General features: G+C 40.9%; 1 protein-coding gene across 3 annotated transcripts in view; it reads left to right on the top strand.

Annotated features, from left to right (window-relative positions):
* The window catches only part of LOC122736285 (Grid2 interacting protein), a 132654-nt gene that overhangs the window by 36130 nt on the left and 79717 nt on the right, over positions 1-16807 (top strand). For all 3 annotated transcript variants that reach the window (XM_043978427.1, XM_043978425.1, XM_043978426.1), the window contains exons 2-4: positions 9300-9554; positions 11728-11813; positions 15647-15716. In XM_043978427.1, the coding sequence (XP_043834362.1) occupies positions 9300-9554; positions 11728-11813; positions 15647-15716 (411 nt within the window). The remainder of the gene's footprint in view (positions 1-9299; positions 9555-11727; positions 11814-15646; positions 15717-16807) is intronic.

The following is a 16807-nucleotide window of genomic DNA, read 5'->3' on the forward strand; positions in this document are numbered from 1 at the left end:
AAGTGTTAAGTGTCTGAGGCTGGATTTGAACTCAGGTACTCCTGACTCCAGGGCCGGTGCTCTATCCACTGCGCCACCTAGCTGCCCCCCAAAGTAACATTCTTAAAGCCCAGATCTCACTATGTCATCCTCTTGCTCAAGAATCTCTGACTCCCATTTGTATCTGTGATCAAATCAAAAGTTTTCTGTTTTAAGTCCTTAATACTCTGGGTTCAGCTTTCTTTTCCAGGCTTATTCCCCATTAGTCTCCTTCAAGTACTCTACATTCCAGCCAGACTGGCCTGCTTGCTATTCCCTGTACATGACATTCCATCTCCTACCTCTTCACCTTTGCATAGGCTGTCCCTGCAATACATCTCCACCTCACAGTACTTCCTTCAAAGCTTAACTCAAGTACCAAGTGCTACCTTTTACATAAAGTCTATCCTGATCCCTCCTGGTGCTAGTGTCTCTTTCTCAATTATTTTGAATCTACATATATATATATATATTTGTAAATATATATATATATTTAGTTGTTTTTTTGTATACAGAAAGTATCATCAAGTACAATGTAAACTCCTTGAGGACAAGGACTGGTTTTTGTCTATATTTCTATGGGACTCAGCAAAGGCCCTAGCACATAGTGGATGCTTGTTTGTTTGGGGGTTGTTTTTTTTTTGGTTTTGGCAGGGCAATGAGGGTTAAGTGGCTTGCCCAAGGTCACACAGCTAGTAAGTGTCAAGTATCGGAGGCCAAATTTGAACTCAGGTCCTCCTGAATCCAGGGCCAGTGCTTTATCCATTATGCCACATAGCTAATGCTTCTTGAATTGAATGACAAAATTCTATCCTGTTCATCCTCAGGAGTGTTTATCTATTAATTGACTTCCTATGTCTAGTTAAAACATAGTTCTTGAAATATACTATTCTGTTAGCGTGACCTAGGGCTAATTTATTTTGTGTGTTTAGATAAAAATCTATGCTTGTTTCAGCATAATGAAATACATTAAAATCATTTAGCCTAGGTGGAGATACAGTATAATATGGCCCCCCCACCCCCAGAAAAAAACCCACCATCAAACTTAGAGTCTAGGTTCAAGGTCAGGCTTAATTATTTATAAGCTCTGAGACATTTTGAAAATCATTTAATCCTTCTGACCTTGGTTTTCTCATCTTGAGCATGCATTGTGAGGTCCATAGTATGCAAAAGAGTTTAGTGCCTATAATTTATTCTATGCCTAGTATATAATAATAGCATAATAAATATTCAAATCATGATTGGTAGTAGCTAGCAAGTAAAAAAGTAGTTAAAGTAGGGGTCAGGACCTTTTCTCTAACAGTCACTGTGGCAAAAATCAGTCACAAGTAAGTGAAAAACAGCTTCCATTTGTTTTACAAAGTGTATTCTCACTGATTCTAAAATTTAGAATAATCATTATACATTTTAAATTAAATAAGTATGTCTAATGCTAAAATCATACTTTAGATCCCTAGTTTTGCCAGAGATAAGGGAGAGAGAAACATTTATACTAATGATGGAGGATCAAGAGTGAAACAAAGAGAAAAATGGAAGAGAAGAAGAAATAAGTAAGCTACTAGTTATAAGATGCTATTTACTTGGGCTCTGCTTTCCAGAGAGAACTATCACTACCATCTTCAGTGCATAGTATCCAATTAGCTGTTGTTCACAGGTCATCACCTGCTCTTATCCTGAAATCTACAGAAGCTTTTCTTTAAATGCCACAGGCACAGCAACTCATCAAGGAAGAATGAAAGTATTTTCTAGACCACAGAGATGACCACTAGAAAAAAAGCAAACAGAGAACTAGAACCAGTTTTTTCTATATCTGATCTAAATTATCCTCTATAATTTGCCAGAAATAATGTTGCTCCAGATAGGAGAGCTAAGAAAAGAAACATAAACAATAGTTCTAGAAAACTTTAAAAGGCTCCTGAATCCTCTGAAGTTACCAGTATAATTTTGAATTTACTATTGGAGGCTTAAAATTGTAAATTCAATGCTGCTATGAAACCTGAATACATGGGACCTGTAGTATAAGGACATCATGGTTTTGGGGGTCAGGACATATGATTTATTTAGGGAACTCCTAAGAAGAAACCTCTTCTACTAATGCAAATCAGCATCAGTTCACTGAGAGGTTAAATGACTGTCTTGGGATCCTTATACCTTATATTTTCCCAACTCCGTGACCTCTCTGCCCATCATAAGTAAACTATAATGTCCAAAGTAAAGGAAGACCTAAATACCCAGAGCAACTCCTCTGTCTCTTTCTATACAATCCTTATGTGCCTTCCCATAAATCCTTTTTTTATTTTGGTGGGGCAATGAGGGTTAAGTGACTTGCTCAGGGTCACACAGCTAATAAGTGTCAAGTGTCTGAGGCCAGATTTGAACTCAGGTCCTCCTGAATCCAGGTCCAGTGCTTTAGCCACTGTGCCACCATCTGCCCAGCCAAAAATCCTCTATAGAGAATACATTCATCTAATTAGTGGGAAGCTGTTCTCTGCTTGTTTTAAGATTTCCAGGGTACCAAGGTATGACTCAAGTCCCCCGTCTGTTCTTGAATTTTCAATTCATGTCTTGCTAGCCCAATGGCATCCCAAGATTCTCAGTTATTTGGCATCATTGGCAGGATACTGATGTTAAGGAATAAGTAGAACAATGAGGTGATGGTCCTGCTATCCTCTGCCCTAGTCAGACTACTTATGGAGTATCATGTTCAGTTCTGGGAATCACCTTTTGGGAAGGACATTGAAAAGCTGGAATGGGTCCAATGGAAGGGACCCAAAGACGTTGAAGGTGTTATATGATGCCATAGAAGGAATTGTTGAAGGAACTGGGAACGTTTAGCCCGTAGTGCAGTGGGAAGAATGTTGAATTCAGAGCTGGAGAAGCTGGGCTTAAATCACAGATCTGCCACTTACTACCACGTGGCCCTGCACCAGTCACTTCACCCCTTTGGGCCTCCATTTCCTCATCTTTAAAATGGGAATAGCAAAAGAAATGACCTCTGATGTCTTTTCTAGTGTGAAATCTATGATCCAGATGCTGCTTAGGTGTATGTGTGGTCGGGGAGAGGGTGGGTAGGAAGGGAGAGGACAGCTGTCTTTAAGGGCTTGGAATACTCTCCCCTGGCAGAGGAGTTAGATCTGCTCTTTTGGCAGTATGAAAAACTAGAAGGTATTATTAATAGCTGGCATTTATATAGCACTTTATGTACAGTCTGGCTTCTGACCCCACCACAGGAGTGGTGCTATAATTGTGACTGCTCTATAAATAATAATGAGAATAACAATCATAACATTACTAATAGCTAGCATCTATTTTATACTTTAAAGTTTGAAAAGTGCTTTACGGATATTATCTCATGCTCACAATAATCTTGTGAGGTAGATGCTATTCTTAGACCCATTTTACAGTTTGGAAACTGAGGCAGAGGTTAAGTGACCTGCACAGGGTCACACAGCTAGTAAGTGTATGAACTGAGGTCTTCTGCTCTTGGTCCAGTGCTCTTTCCACTGCACCCCCTAGTTGCTTTTCTTTTCTCAGTGAGTGATCTTTTTTTTTTTGTGAGGCAATTGGGGTTAAGTGACTTGCCTAGGGTCACACAGCTAGTAAGGCCGGATTTGAATTCAGGTCCTTCTGAATCCAGGGTGGGTACTCTATCCACTGCACCACCTAGCTGCCCCAGTGAGTGATCTTTAAAGGTACTGATCTTTTCTTAGTCCTCCTTGACCTTTTTGTAGCTCTTGAACCTTTTGACCACGCTCTTTCCTCCTAGACATTCTTTTCTCCTTTGCCTCCACTGCTGCCTCTCAGTTTTTCTGTGTGTCTGACTGTTCCATCTCAGTATCCTCTGCTGGACTGTCATCTTAAATGCAGCCAATCCCTCAAGACTACTCTGGCCTGGTGCAGTGTGGAAAGATTGTCCTTGGAGATTATTGGTTAAGAAGTATGATGTTTAAAATCTAAATGTGATGCCAACTGTGACATTTAAAATCTAACTGTGATGTCTAAAAAATCTAAATGTCTGGTCACCTTAAATTAGAAGCTTTAGCACCAGTCTTTGGGCAGTAAGCATTTATTAAAGCATACCAGGTATTCACGTGGAGTTCAGAAAGTTAAGAAAAGGCCTGTCTAGCCTAGAGTTCCAGCCTAGTCAGGTCCTCAAGTCCTCCACCATGAGCCTGTTTCAATCACAAACTGCCCCTCATACTCAGTGTGGAAGCTTTTTATAGGTTCGGAGCAGAGATACACTGCTTCAAGTTGATTGGTTGAGAGTGGTCCCCTGTTGATGTCGCAGTCCACAGCCTCTGAGAACACACTCTACTCAGGGTTGGCCACGTGTGGTCTCAATTTAATCAACCTTAACTAGGTTCAACTTCTGATAACAACACCTTACTCAGGGCCAGCCAGATCCCAAATCAACCTTCAGGTGGGGCTCCTGGGCATCTGCCAAATCCCATTATTTTATCACAGAAGACAGTGGAAGGTGAGAAAATAAGGGCAAGAGTATTGATAACCTGTTTTAGGTGTTTGGCTATGAAAAGCAGAAGAGATACAGGAAGATAGTTTGATAAGATGCCAGTCAAGTGAAGTTTCTGTGTGTGTGTGTGTGTGTGTGTGTGTGTGTGTGTGTGTGTGTGTGTGTGTGTGTGTTTTAAGGAAATTAAGCATATTTGTAGGTGGTGGGCAGGGGGAGAAGGGAGTGACTGATAAAGAGAGAAGGAAGATGAGAGACAGAGAGATGGAGGTGGGGAGTGGTGCTCAAGAAAAGGAAGTTATAGGATCATAGATTTAAAGCTGAAAAGGATTTTAGAAATCACCTTGTCCAGAAGTGTCAAGCTTGAGTCCAGGGGCTGCAGGTTGCCTGCAAAATTCCCAAGCGTGACCCAAATCAAATTAGAATGTAATTGGGAAATGTTTAACAAAATAAATAAAAATATAATATATGATACATAATGTTAGTTTGTGGTTTTCTTAGTCATTATGCAGCCAGCAGGATTCTTTTTCTGTTTGATTTTGAGAGCTCTGGTCTGCAGCCTTAGATAAAGAAACATAGTCCAGAGAGGTTAAGTGATTTTCCTAAGGTCATACGGGTGGTAAGTAGCAATGGTAGGATTTGAACATAAGTCCTATGTTTCCAAAACCAATGCTCCCCGCTCCTCCTCAAAGACAGTAGAAGATGAGAATCCACACCAGCAAGGGAAAAGCATGACCTCAGGGAGAAGGGTTATTTTTTCACAAGACACTGAGGTGAAGAAAGAAAAAATAGGGGAGGATGAAAAAGAGTTTTTCAGTGTGGAACAGGGGAGAAGATAGCACTCCGGACCTCTCTGATGAGCTATATGCAGAAACTTCTTGGGGATGTGACAGAGGGGATTCTTATCCTGTGACAAGTAGGCCATGATACCCTCCAAAGTCCCTTCCAGCTCTGAGAATCTGTAGTTGTCATCCTGGCTTTCCCACTAACTGTGCAGCTCCCTGCTGCCCAGGTGGGAGGGATGCTCCTCTCCAAGGGCCCACTTCCTCATCTGCCAGGGGCATAATAATAACTGTCCCACATACTAGGGGGGAGGGGGAGGGAGAGAGGTGTTATGAGGATAAAATGAGATAATTGTTTGACAACCTATGCCAAGTCTATGGCTTCAGGGATCCTGGCCTTTGCTTCCTGTAGCTCACCCAGAACAAAATCATGGAAGGAAGCCAATGGCTTTTAAAGCCGTAGCGTTCTTGCCTTCCAGTGTCAGTCCTGCCCTTCCCTTTAAGGCTGGGGAATTGATCCAGAGACTAGAGGACTTTGTCATTTAAATAAATGGCAAGGGCATTTAAAAAAAACAAATAAAGAGAATACCAGGTAGAAATAACTAATAAAAAGAACAGAAGCTTTCCCAATACTATCCATCTCCTTTTGCTAGCTAGTTCCCTTGACCTCTACGGCAGGAGGGGAAGAAGCTGGAGTAAGGGCCTCCCACCTCTTTGGCCACATCAAGGGCTCAGCCCTATCTCAGCAGGTTTCCATTCAGTCAACAAATGTTTATTAAGTACCTCCTGTGTACCAGGCATTGGGGAGCCCAAGTTGTTTTGTTGTTTGTCCTTTGTTCTCAAAGAGAACCATGATGAATGTCATGAGTTGCAATCAATTAGTTGGAGTTAAGTGAGGAAGGGCTGTGCAAAGTCACCAGCCTCACTTTCTCCTCCAGACCCGTCTGGGTCCAGTGGCAAGATACATTATCAGGACAACAAGACATGGCCCCAGATGTTTTTTTGAGGTAATTGGGATTAAGAGACTGGCCCAGGGTCACACAGCTAGTAAGTGTCAGGTCAGATTTGAATTCAGGTCCTCCCAACTTCAGGGCCAGTGCTTTATCTACTGTGCCACCTAGCTGCCCTTGGGGAGCCAAGTATAAAGAACGAACCAGTCCTTACTTTCAATGATTTGGACTCTCTCAAGATCCTTTCCATCTTGGTTTGACCCGGTGGCATTATACTTAAAAGTTTCCATTCTTCCTGCTTCCTAATAGAATAACATTTTGGAGGTCAAGGGCTATGTTTTAGTCATTCCCGTCACCCTTACAATGCCTGCTGGTGGTTTTTGTACACAGCAGGTGCTCCTTTTCTCTCTTTTTTTTGGTTGGGCAATGAGGGTTAAGTGACTTGCCCAACATCACACAGCTAGTAAGTGTCAAGTGTCTGAGGCTGGATTTGAACTCAGGTACTCCTGAATCCAGGGCCGGTGCTTTAGCCACTGCGCCACCTAGCTGCCCCGCTCCTTTTCTCTTAACTTTCCTTGGCAGGTACATACAGCAGCGGCTAGAGAGGTTCAAGCTTTCACCTGGGGGCAAGGCCCTAACTTGGGTCTCGTGGCAGATACAGGGATGACAAAGACATAGTAGTTGGCTTCAAGGAAACTTTTTGAGTATTCCTTTCTTTCCATATAAGTTCTCTGTGCTTTACTGTAGCAATCACAGAGAAGCTATGTAGGGGCTCATCGTGTGTGTGTGTGTGTGTGTGTGTGTGTGGGTGTGTGTGTGTGTGTGTGTGTGTGTGTGTGTGTGTGTGTGTGTGTATGTGTGTGTGTGTGTGTATGTGTGTGTGTGTGTGTGTGTGTGTGTGTGTGTGTATGTGTGTGTGTGCAATGTGTGTGAGTGGCCTGAGGCATGTCTTGGAGCTAGTACTTGATTGTCTGAGACTGATGAGGCAAGCTAGCAAGGAGATTGGCCCATGCTAGCAATGAGACCTGCAGACTCAGCTACCTATGAAGCCTCTGGCTGAGACCTACCCTCTTTCCAAAGACTTGCCTATTTCATAAATTTTTGTTGTTGTTTAGTCATTTTTCAGTTGTGTCTGACTCTTCATGACCTCCTTTTGGATCTTCTTGGTAAAGATACTGGAGTGGTTTGCCACTTCCTTCTCCAGCTCATTTTACAGATGAGAATACTGAATAAAGCAGCATTAAGTGACTTGCTCAGAGTCACATAGCTAGGAAGTGACTGAGACAAGATTTGAACTCCGGAACATGAGTCTTCCTGACTCCAGGCTCAGCGCTCTATCCTCTGTGCCACCTTGCTTCTGACAATCTAGTATATGATAGAGCAATAGGGGCAGCTAGGTGGTGTAGTGGATAAATATTCAGGAGGACTTGAGTTCAAATCTAGCCTCAGCCACTTGACACTTACTAGCTGTGTGACCCTAGGCAAGTCACTTAACCCTAATTGCCCCACAAAAAAAGATAATCATTATATGATAGAGCAATAAATGTGTTATTGGAATTAGTCAGAGGACCTGGGTTCAAATCCCAAACCTTCTACTTTCTAGTCATATCACCTTGGGTAAAATAATTTGACTTTTTTCCTATTTGCAAAATAGAAATAATAGTACTTTCACACCCATCTTACGGTGTTATTGTTAAATCATTATAAAATTATATAACTGTTTTAAAATGTATTTCTTTTTTTTAACAACAATAATACCAATTAGAAAGGGTTCATGATTATCTTTTCTACAAGGAGACCAATAGCAATGAATGAATTGGATCAGTCACCATCTAAGTTTCTATATATTCCAAAGTTATTCTCTGACAGGTACCAAACAGTAGCAGCTGCTTTGGGAAATGATTTTCTGTCAGTCAGTCATAGCTTGTAAGGGCAGATAATTACTATTGTCCACAGATATACCTTGTCTAGGATCACAGTCCTATGGGAATCATTGCCTAGCAGAGAAAGAACATTCCAGGAGGAACATTAATTATATCCACTCACGTGGAAAGGACGCCCTAGTCCCCTGACCTCCCAGCATCCATGTGGTATGCTAAAGATTCTGACAGACTTGTACTAAAACGTAGCATAGTACAGGGAAACGAACATTGGACTTGGAGTCATGAACATTGGTTAAAATCCTGACTCTGTGTGTGACTCAGCTGTGTGACCATGAGGAGATAAGGTATCTTCCCTGGACCTCCATTTCCTCATTTGCTCATCTATAAAATGGATATAGTAATAATTGTACTACTTACTCTTTTGTTTGTTTGTTTCTTTTTTTTTTTTTTTGTGGAGCAATGAGGGTTAAGTGACTTTCCCAGGGTCACACAGCTAGTGTTAAGGGCTAAAATTCTAGCTAGTCTGTCTTAAATATCTAATGAGTGGTTGCCAATAAATTATAAGCTTTAGCAAGAGTTAGGCTTTTAAGCATTTATTAAGGAGAATAAGAATTTGGTAAAGAGAGAGAGAAAGGCCTACATTCATCTATCTATTAAAGGGAGAGCACATTTCTAGCTCCCTTCTCTACCAGCGTCCTCAGGAAAGAGAGAGAGGCAGAGCGCCTGGCTCCCCCTTCCTCCTCCCACCAGCAAATGTCACTTCCTGATGCCAAAGAAAAGCCGCATGGCCTTGCTCTCAAAGACCTTCCTTTCATGGCGGAGCTTTTCTATAGTAAGTCTCCAGCAGGTGGCATCATTCCAGTCGTTACACTAGTAACTGTCAAGTGTCTGAGGTTGGATTTGAACTCAGGTCCTCCTGAATCCAGGGCCGGTGCTTTATCCACTGTGCCACCTAGCTTCCCCCTGTACTACCTACTCTTGAGTGTTGTTGTAAGGAAATGACTTTATAAGTCTTAAAGGACTATGGAAAAGTTATTATTATTGAGAGACTAAATTTAATCCCTGTTGGTCTATGCACAGTACTAAGTCCCTATCTTCCTGTTTCTCCCAGGGCCTTATAAACCACCTTCCTGTCCTCCTTCTCTCTGAGCTAGGCCAGCTTTGGTTCCTCTTCTCACTGTTCACTCATCTTCACTAGGATTTTCATCCCCAAGAAGCACCGGCAGCGTTTTGACGAGGTTGTGTCTCAAAGTCTCATCAGCAAGCTCTGTCGGACGAAGAGGGAGCAACAAACACATCGGCTCCGCCGCAGCCGCAGTGAGGACCACCCTGAGCGCTTGATGGTGTCTACGCGGGCCAGCTCAGTGCCACGAGGTCCAGAAGATGTGGGAAAAGGATTGAGGAAAACCACCTCTCTTATTGCTAGCAGAGTAGGCTCAGGGGCTGCCCGCAGGTAATGAAAGCTCTTAGCTATTCGCCAGGCTCTGTTTCTCCCTGGGCCAGGGGAGGTAAGGTAATGAGAAAATGGTAGGATTGATCTCTGAGGATGATCAGGGAATAGTAATTATTTAGATTTTCCTATTTGCAAAATAGAAATAATAGTACTTTCACACCCATCTTACGGTGTTATTGTTAAATCATTATAAAATTATATAACTGTTTTAAAATGTATTTCTTTTTTTAACAACAATAATACCAATTAGAAAGGGTTCATGATTATCTTTTCTACAAGGAGACCAATAGCAATGAATGAATTGGATCAGTCACCATCTAAGTTTCTATATATTCCAAAGTTATTCTCTGACAGGTACCAAACAGTAGCAGCTGCTTTGGGAAATGATTTTCTGTCAGTCAGTCATAGCTTGTAAGGGCAGATAATTACCAGCTATGGTAAGAGACCATGCAGTCCTGGGAGCTGGGCTTGACCGAGAAGGAAGGGAGCAGTAGGAAGGCCTGTTGCTGACAGCTATGTGAGGCCAGAGCTAGAATGGACTGTGCTGAGTATAGGGGCACCCAGCTATGTAAGGTGATAGTAGAGGAGGAGGAGGAAGGTGGGTTAGATGACCTCTTAAAGTTTCTTCTAGAGCAAAAATTCTGTATTTCTGAATATAAATTCCAGCATGTAGGGGCAGCTAGGTGGCACAGTGGATAGAGCACCGGCCCTGGATTCAGGAGTACCTGAGTTCAAATCCAGCCTCAGACACTTAACACTTACTAGCTGTGTGACCTTGGGCAAGACACTTAACCCCAATTGCCTCACTAAAAAAAAAAATTCCAGGATGTGCCTATAGTTCCAACATAATGGTATAATGGGTTCCTTAACTTTCTACAGAGTTAGCCAATCAGTCTAACCCATGAAATCATGGCTCGGTCCATATATACACATGGGATCACAGGTACATTTATGTATGTGTGTATGACTGACTTTTTATGTAACTGATAGATTTTTCTAAAATTTAATAAATATTTTTATTTAAAATCTTGAGTTCTAAATTCTATCTTTCCTTCCCTCCCTCCATACATTTATAAACATGCAAAACATTACCATATTAGGTATGACTGACTTCTAAAGTGATCTCTCCAACCTTGACTTGAAGCTTGAGTTGATTCATATTTCCAAGTAACCTTGGGCAGTCTGCTGCACCTCTTCCTTGACCCTCCCACCTCTACTCTTACCTGTTCTTTTTCACTCCCTCCTCCTGTAACTTTCCAGGTTACTATAAAAAATCAATTTGGGATTGAACCTGAAAGAGCCCAGGTAGAGCTGATGACCATTGCCCTTTTTTCTACCAGCAAGAAAAAATGGCTGAATTTCCCACATTCATGTCTATTTATTTTAATTAATTAATTCTTGGGGGGTTTTTTTGTTGTTTTGTTTGTTTTGTTTTGTTTTTTTGGGCAGGGCAATTAGGGTTAAGTGACTTGCCTAGGGTCACACAGCTAGTAAGTGTCAAGTGTCTGAGGCCAGATTTGAACTCAGGTCCTCCTGAATCCAGGGCCGGTGCTCTATCCACTGCGCCACCTAGCTGCCCCTTAATTAATTAATTCTTGATGAATTGTTTGAGGTATTAACTTATGGAGTTGAGGCCATTACCCTTTCCCTTCCTTGCAAGTCAATCTATATCTCTTTTGGAGACTTGAGATTCTCCCATACAGCTTTGCAGTGATGGGGGATGGGGTAGGTTGGGACAATGGTGATGGCTGGGGGAGGGGGGAGCGAGCTCACTTTCTTCCCTTCCTACATGTTACTCTTTTTGTGGGAATCTTTCCCACAAAATTCTCTCAAGCTCCCATGTTGTGATGGAGGGAAGGAAAGTTAGAGAAAGGCTGCAGAAGGAGTAGCACTCGAATTATCTGAACACTTGGGGAGATGAGAAAGACAAAAGCTATCAGAGGGATCTGACCTGGAACAAACCCATCCAACTCTATTTGTGCTACCCAGCTCTTTTCTGGGAATTGTTATGAGACACTGGTATTGAAGGTCAAAGAAAGGGAAAACCAATCTTATCCATCCTGGGCATCCCTTGGCTTGCCCCTAAGATAGTGCAGGCTCCAGGAAAGGGACCTGAGAAAAAGGTGGTGTTACTTAAGACCAATCACAGCTTCTTTTCTTTTACCTTGTATAGGACAGTACGAGTGTACAAAGGCAACAAAAGTTTTGGCTTCACACTTCGTGGTCATGCCCCAGTATGGATAGAGTCTGTCCTGCCTGGTAAGTGGTTTTGATGAGGTTGGAGAAGGGAGAGGGAGAGAAAGAAGCCTCCTTCAAGGATGAGATGGAACTCTGCCTTGTTTGGTCCCATTTCCATTATGAGGCTTAAGCCCCAGGGCCAACCAAGAGGAAACAGGATGGGAAAGAAGGAAAGGGTCCTCCTTTGCTCTCTCCTGGGCAGACACCTGTGGGAAGTCACAGAGCCATACTATCCTGCTTGATGAGTACTTGGAAGGGAGGCTGCCTCCCTAGTAACAGAAGAAGGTGTAGGCTTATTTCTTTTGAGGCTGCAGGGAGTGGTAGATGGCAGTGCTGGACTTAGAGTCTGGAAGCTCTGGCTTCGAGTCCAGACATTATTAGCTGTGTGACTCATGACAAGTCACTTAATCTCTCTATTCCTCAGTTTCCTCATTTGTAAAATAAGAAGATTGGTCTTGAAGACCCCTTCCAATTCCAAATCTATGATGCTATGATCTCACATAGCCCCTCAGTTTTGAGAAAATGGTGATTCCAAGTAAGCCTACTTCATTTTAACCCATTTTCTCCAGTGTCTGGTGCTGCCCCCCCCCCAAAAAAAAAATCATTGGCTACAGTCTTCTACGTAATAGTCTTGGAAGACAGTTAAGCCTCCACTTAGCCTTATTGTTATCAGGCAATACAACGTGTTTTTACTCTTTACCTTTCTTCATATGATCTGTTTTCTAACCCATTCATTATTTATTGTTTTATTTTGTTTTTGCTATCATTTGCACAATCTCTTTTGACCTTCTCTTTTACTGGGCCCAAGTAAACCATGTTTTTGTTTTGTTTTGTTTTTCCAAGTAAGCATCTAATGGGCCCCATCACCGTGTGGGCTGCCACATAGGTAGAGAGTTAGGTTTCAGTTCTGAGGGAAGTAGGGAATCCAATACATGCCCTCCTTTCCTTCTCCAAAGAAGACATGGATTGCTTTTCTCTCAGAACAATAACAATGCACCTCAAACCTCCACCAATACAGTTGTTTTCTTTATTTTTTCCTTTTTAGAATAAAATTTTGGCATCTTTTGTTTTTAGATATTCTACATTTCCCCAATTTGCGTACGTTATCCTTTATAAAAAAGAATAAAAAGAAAACAAATTTTATCCAAACTAAGCAACATAATGGAAAAGTCTGACATAGTATGCAGTGTTCTAAACCCATAGTGCTTCACCTCAACAAAGAAGTTGGGAAGGGGTCATCTCATACCTCTTCTTTGAGACCAAGTTTGGGCATTATCATTTCATACCATTCAGTTTCTTTTATTTCTTTTAAGAACTTTTAAAAAAGAATTCTGTACTTAAATACCAAAAAAGAGAATATTTTGATATACATAGCAAAACACAAAAAGAATATTGTATATGAAATCATGAATCTCTATACCACCCACTTAAAATATGTAATGTAATACAATATTGTATATGGTATAAGTATGTGATATATAGAATAACTATCTGTATATATGTATATCTAGCTATATACATATAATTCAAATACTTAGAAAATATTCTGTTTGTCTGTGCTCCCTTCTGAACTTCTTTCTCTTCTCTTCTCTGTGTTTTATTTTGTTTATTTGTTTGTTTATTTATTTATTTTGGTGAGGCAATTGGGGTTAAATGACTTGCCCAGGGTCACACAGCTATTACGTGTCAAGTGTCTAAGGCCAGATTTGAACTCATTTCCTCCTGAATCCAAGGCTGGTGCTTTATCCACTGTGCCACCTAGCTTCCCCTGTGTTTTATTTTTTAAATATTTAAAATTTTTTTCCTAATTACACGTAAAAACAATTTTTAACATTTGTTTTTAAAAATTTTGTGTTCCAAATTCTCTCCCTCCTTCCCCTCACCCCTTTCTTAAACAATAAACAATTTGATATAATTTATACTGTACAATCATGTAAAACATATTTACATATTAGTCATGTTGTAAAAGAAAAGACAGACCCCCCCCCAAACACCCCTCCCCACAAAAATAAAGTGAAAAATAGTATGCTTTGATCCCCATTCAGATTCCATAAGTTCTTTCTCTGGATGTGGAGAGCATTTTCCATCATAAGTCTTTTGGAATTGTCTTGGATCATTGTATTGCTGATAAGAACTAACTCTATCACAGCTGATCATCACACAGTGTTGCTGTTACTGTGTATAATGGGCAAATCTTCATGTATCTCTTTCCTCATCTGTAATAGAGAGGGTTGGACTAGATGGACTTTTCATTCCTTTCTAAAATGCACCTTTTCCCAGTTCTATGATTTCAGTGGACCCTTGGGTTTCTTCATTTTTAGAATGATTTAGATTTGTACCTTTAAAATTTCTTCCAATTCTATGATCCTTTGAGCACAAAATCCAAGAATTAGAAGGTAGCTCAGAGCTGTCTAGATCTAGCTTCTTAAACTGTGGGTCACAAACTGAATGTGGGGGTCATAGAAAAATTTGGCATCATAAAAGGTTATGCATACCTATTTTATAAACCTATATACCTGGGTTGCATAAAAATGTGTCTCGGGCAAAAAAGGAAAAGTTGAAGAAGCCCTTGTCTAGATGACCTCCTACACAAAATTCTATAATACTCCTGACAATTGGTCACTCTCTGCTTATAGACCTCTGTTGTTGTTGTTTGTTTCATTTGTTTTGGTGATATCCAACTCTTTGTGTCCCCATTTGGGGTTTTCTAAGCAGAGATGCTGGAATGGTTTGCCATATCCTTCTCAAGCTCATTTTACATATAAGAAAACTGAGGCAAACAGTGAAATGAACTTGGCCAGGGTCACATGGCCACTGAGTATCTGAGGCCAGATTTGAACTGAGGAAGATGAGGCTTCCCGACTTTAGCCCTGGCATTCTATCTGCTATACCATCTAGATGCCCCATTTGAAAACCTCTAGTGATGGGGAAATCACTACCTCTTGAGGCAACTGATTATCTTTTTGGACATCTCTAATTGTTAGGAAGATTGTCAGTGTATTGAGCTAAAATCTGTCCTCCTACAAGTTCCAGTCATTGTTCTTAGCTTAGCCCTCTGGGGATAAGCAGAACAAGTTTAATATCTCTCCCACAGGACTCCTCAGGTACTTGAAGAGAGCTGTCTGGTCCCCACTTTACCTCCTCTCAAGTATTCTCTCCATCCCCTCTTAGCACCTCTTCCAAATTTTGATGGCACCCATCTTAGTATCTAAATTTGAAGCAAATTTAAGCCTGAGATCATGAAAAATTTCCTAACAATTAGCACCATGTACCAGTAGAATAGACTTGCCTTAGGAAATTCCTCCTCATGAGAGTCTCCAAGCAAAAGCCAGATGACTCCTTTATACACACACACACACACACACACACACATACATATATATGTATATATTAGCATATTTCATGTTCTTTTAGATTGAATTAAATAAACTCTGAGGTTCTTGGATAGAGTGCTGTACTTGCATTTCTTGAAGATCTAAAGTTCAAATTCTGCCTTAAACACTTGCTAATTGTATGACTCTGGGCAAGTCACTTAAACTCTCTATGCCTCAATTTCCTCATCTGTAAAATGAGGATAATAATAGTACCTAACTCATAGGGTTGTTGTGAGGATCAAATGAGATAATAATGGTAAAGTGTTTAGCACATAGTAAGCGTTATATCAATATTAGCTATTATTATTGTGGTAGTGGTTGCTATTTTTATTGTCATTATTATTATGTCTCCAAAGTATATAGAGGCTGCCTGGGTGGAATTGTTAGAACCCCTAGGGAGAATTGTTATGTTACTTGAGAATTTTGTAGCAATATGAAAGGCCACACAATTAACATACATGTTCTTCCTCTTGATTTCAGGGAGTCCCGCTGAAAATGCTTCCCTCAAGCCTGGGGACCGCATCTTATTCCTTAATGGATTGGATATGAGGTCAGAGGCTGTTGGTTAAACCAGCATTTCCCAAAGTGATCAGGATATCCCTGTTTCACTTAGTGATTCCATGATTTATTAATTGTCATTTATCCAGCCTCAAAGTCATGCTCTTTCTCCTCCATCACTTACATTCCAGTTGCACCTATCAGTTTTTCCTTCAGAATGTCTTTTGTATCCTTTCCATTCCCACTGCTACTATTCCAGTCCAGGTTTTCATCACTCCAAGACTGGATTACTACAACAGTCTTCCAATTAACCTTCCTGACTCTAGTCTCTTACCTCTCCCATCCATCCTGCCTGCTGCCACTACACTAATTTCCGTGAGGCATTTATTTTATCATGTCACTTTCTTTGCTTAAGAAACCAAGAGGGCTCCCAATGCAAATCACATTAACTCCAGACTTCTCTGTCTATCTGTCAGGACCCTTTGTAATCTGGCTTCACTATTCTCATCTCCCACTACTCCCCAGTGTTCACTGTCCACTCTAATAAAGCCATCTCCTTACTTTCTTGTGAATATCCTCCGCACCTGGTACATGCAGAAAAATCTAGTTCATGTTCTAAGGCCTTTTTCTCATTCAGCTCTCAGTCATTCCCTTTCTTATGAATTCCTGTAACCTTAAAGGCCATACCATACAATCTAGCACTTAGACAATATGGTCTCGTGCTTGCTAATTATTTCATGTGCATTGTTCTCTTCTAAACTACGTTATAAACTTCCTGAAAAGAGAAGGTTAGAAGGACTTTTTGTATCCTTCATAGTGTTTAGTACAGGGTTAATTGAACAATTACATTTTATTGACTTGATAACTTTGAATTTACCCCAACAGAGAAGGTGGGTAGACATCCTTCTCAATCTGGCATTTCTCTAGTTTGACAAATAGGAAATGTTGGTATAGGGCCTGGCAGATGACAGTTTGGATTACTGGGCGTAGAGTAGGCGAGGGCAAGGATTGTTAGATAAGTCCACTACCCTATTGTCTAGCAGTCCTTGGAGCAATGAAATTGTGAGTCTGTGAAAGTCTTATGGTATTGCACAACTGAGTGACATAATACAATATTCTTAGATGCCTTAGAAAGTCTGAAAG

The sequence above is a fragment of the Dromiciops gliroides genome, chromosome 1 (assembly GCF_019393635.1).
Source record: "Dromiciops gliroides isolate mDroGli1 chromosome 1, mDroGli1.pri, whole genome shotgun sequence".
NCBI classification, from domain to species: Eukaryota; Metazoa; Chordata; class Mammalia; order Microbiotheria; family Microbiotheriidae; genus Dromiciops; species Dromiciops gliroides.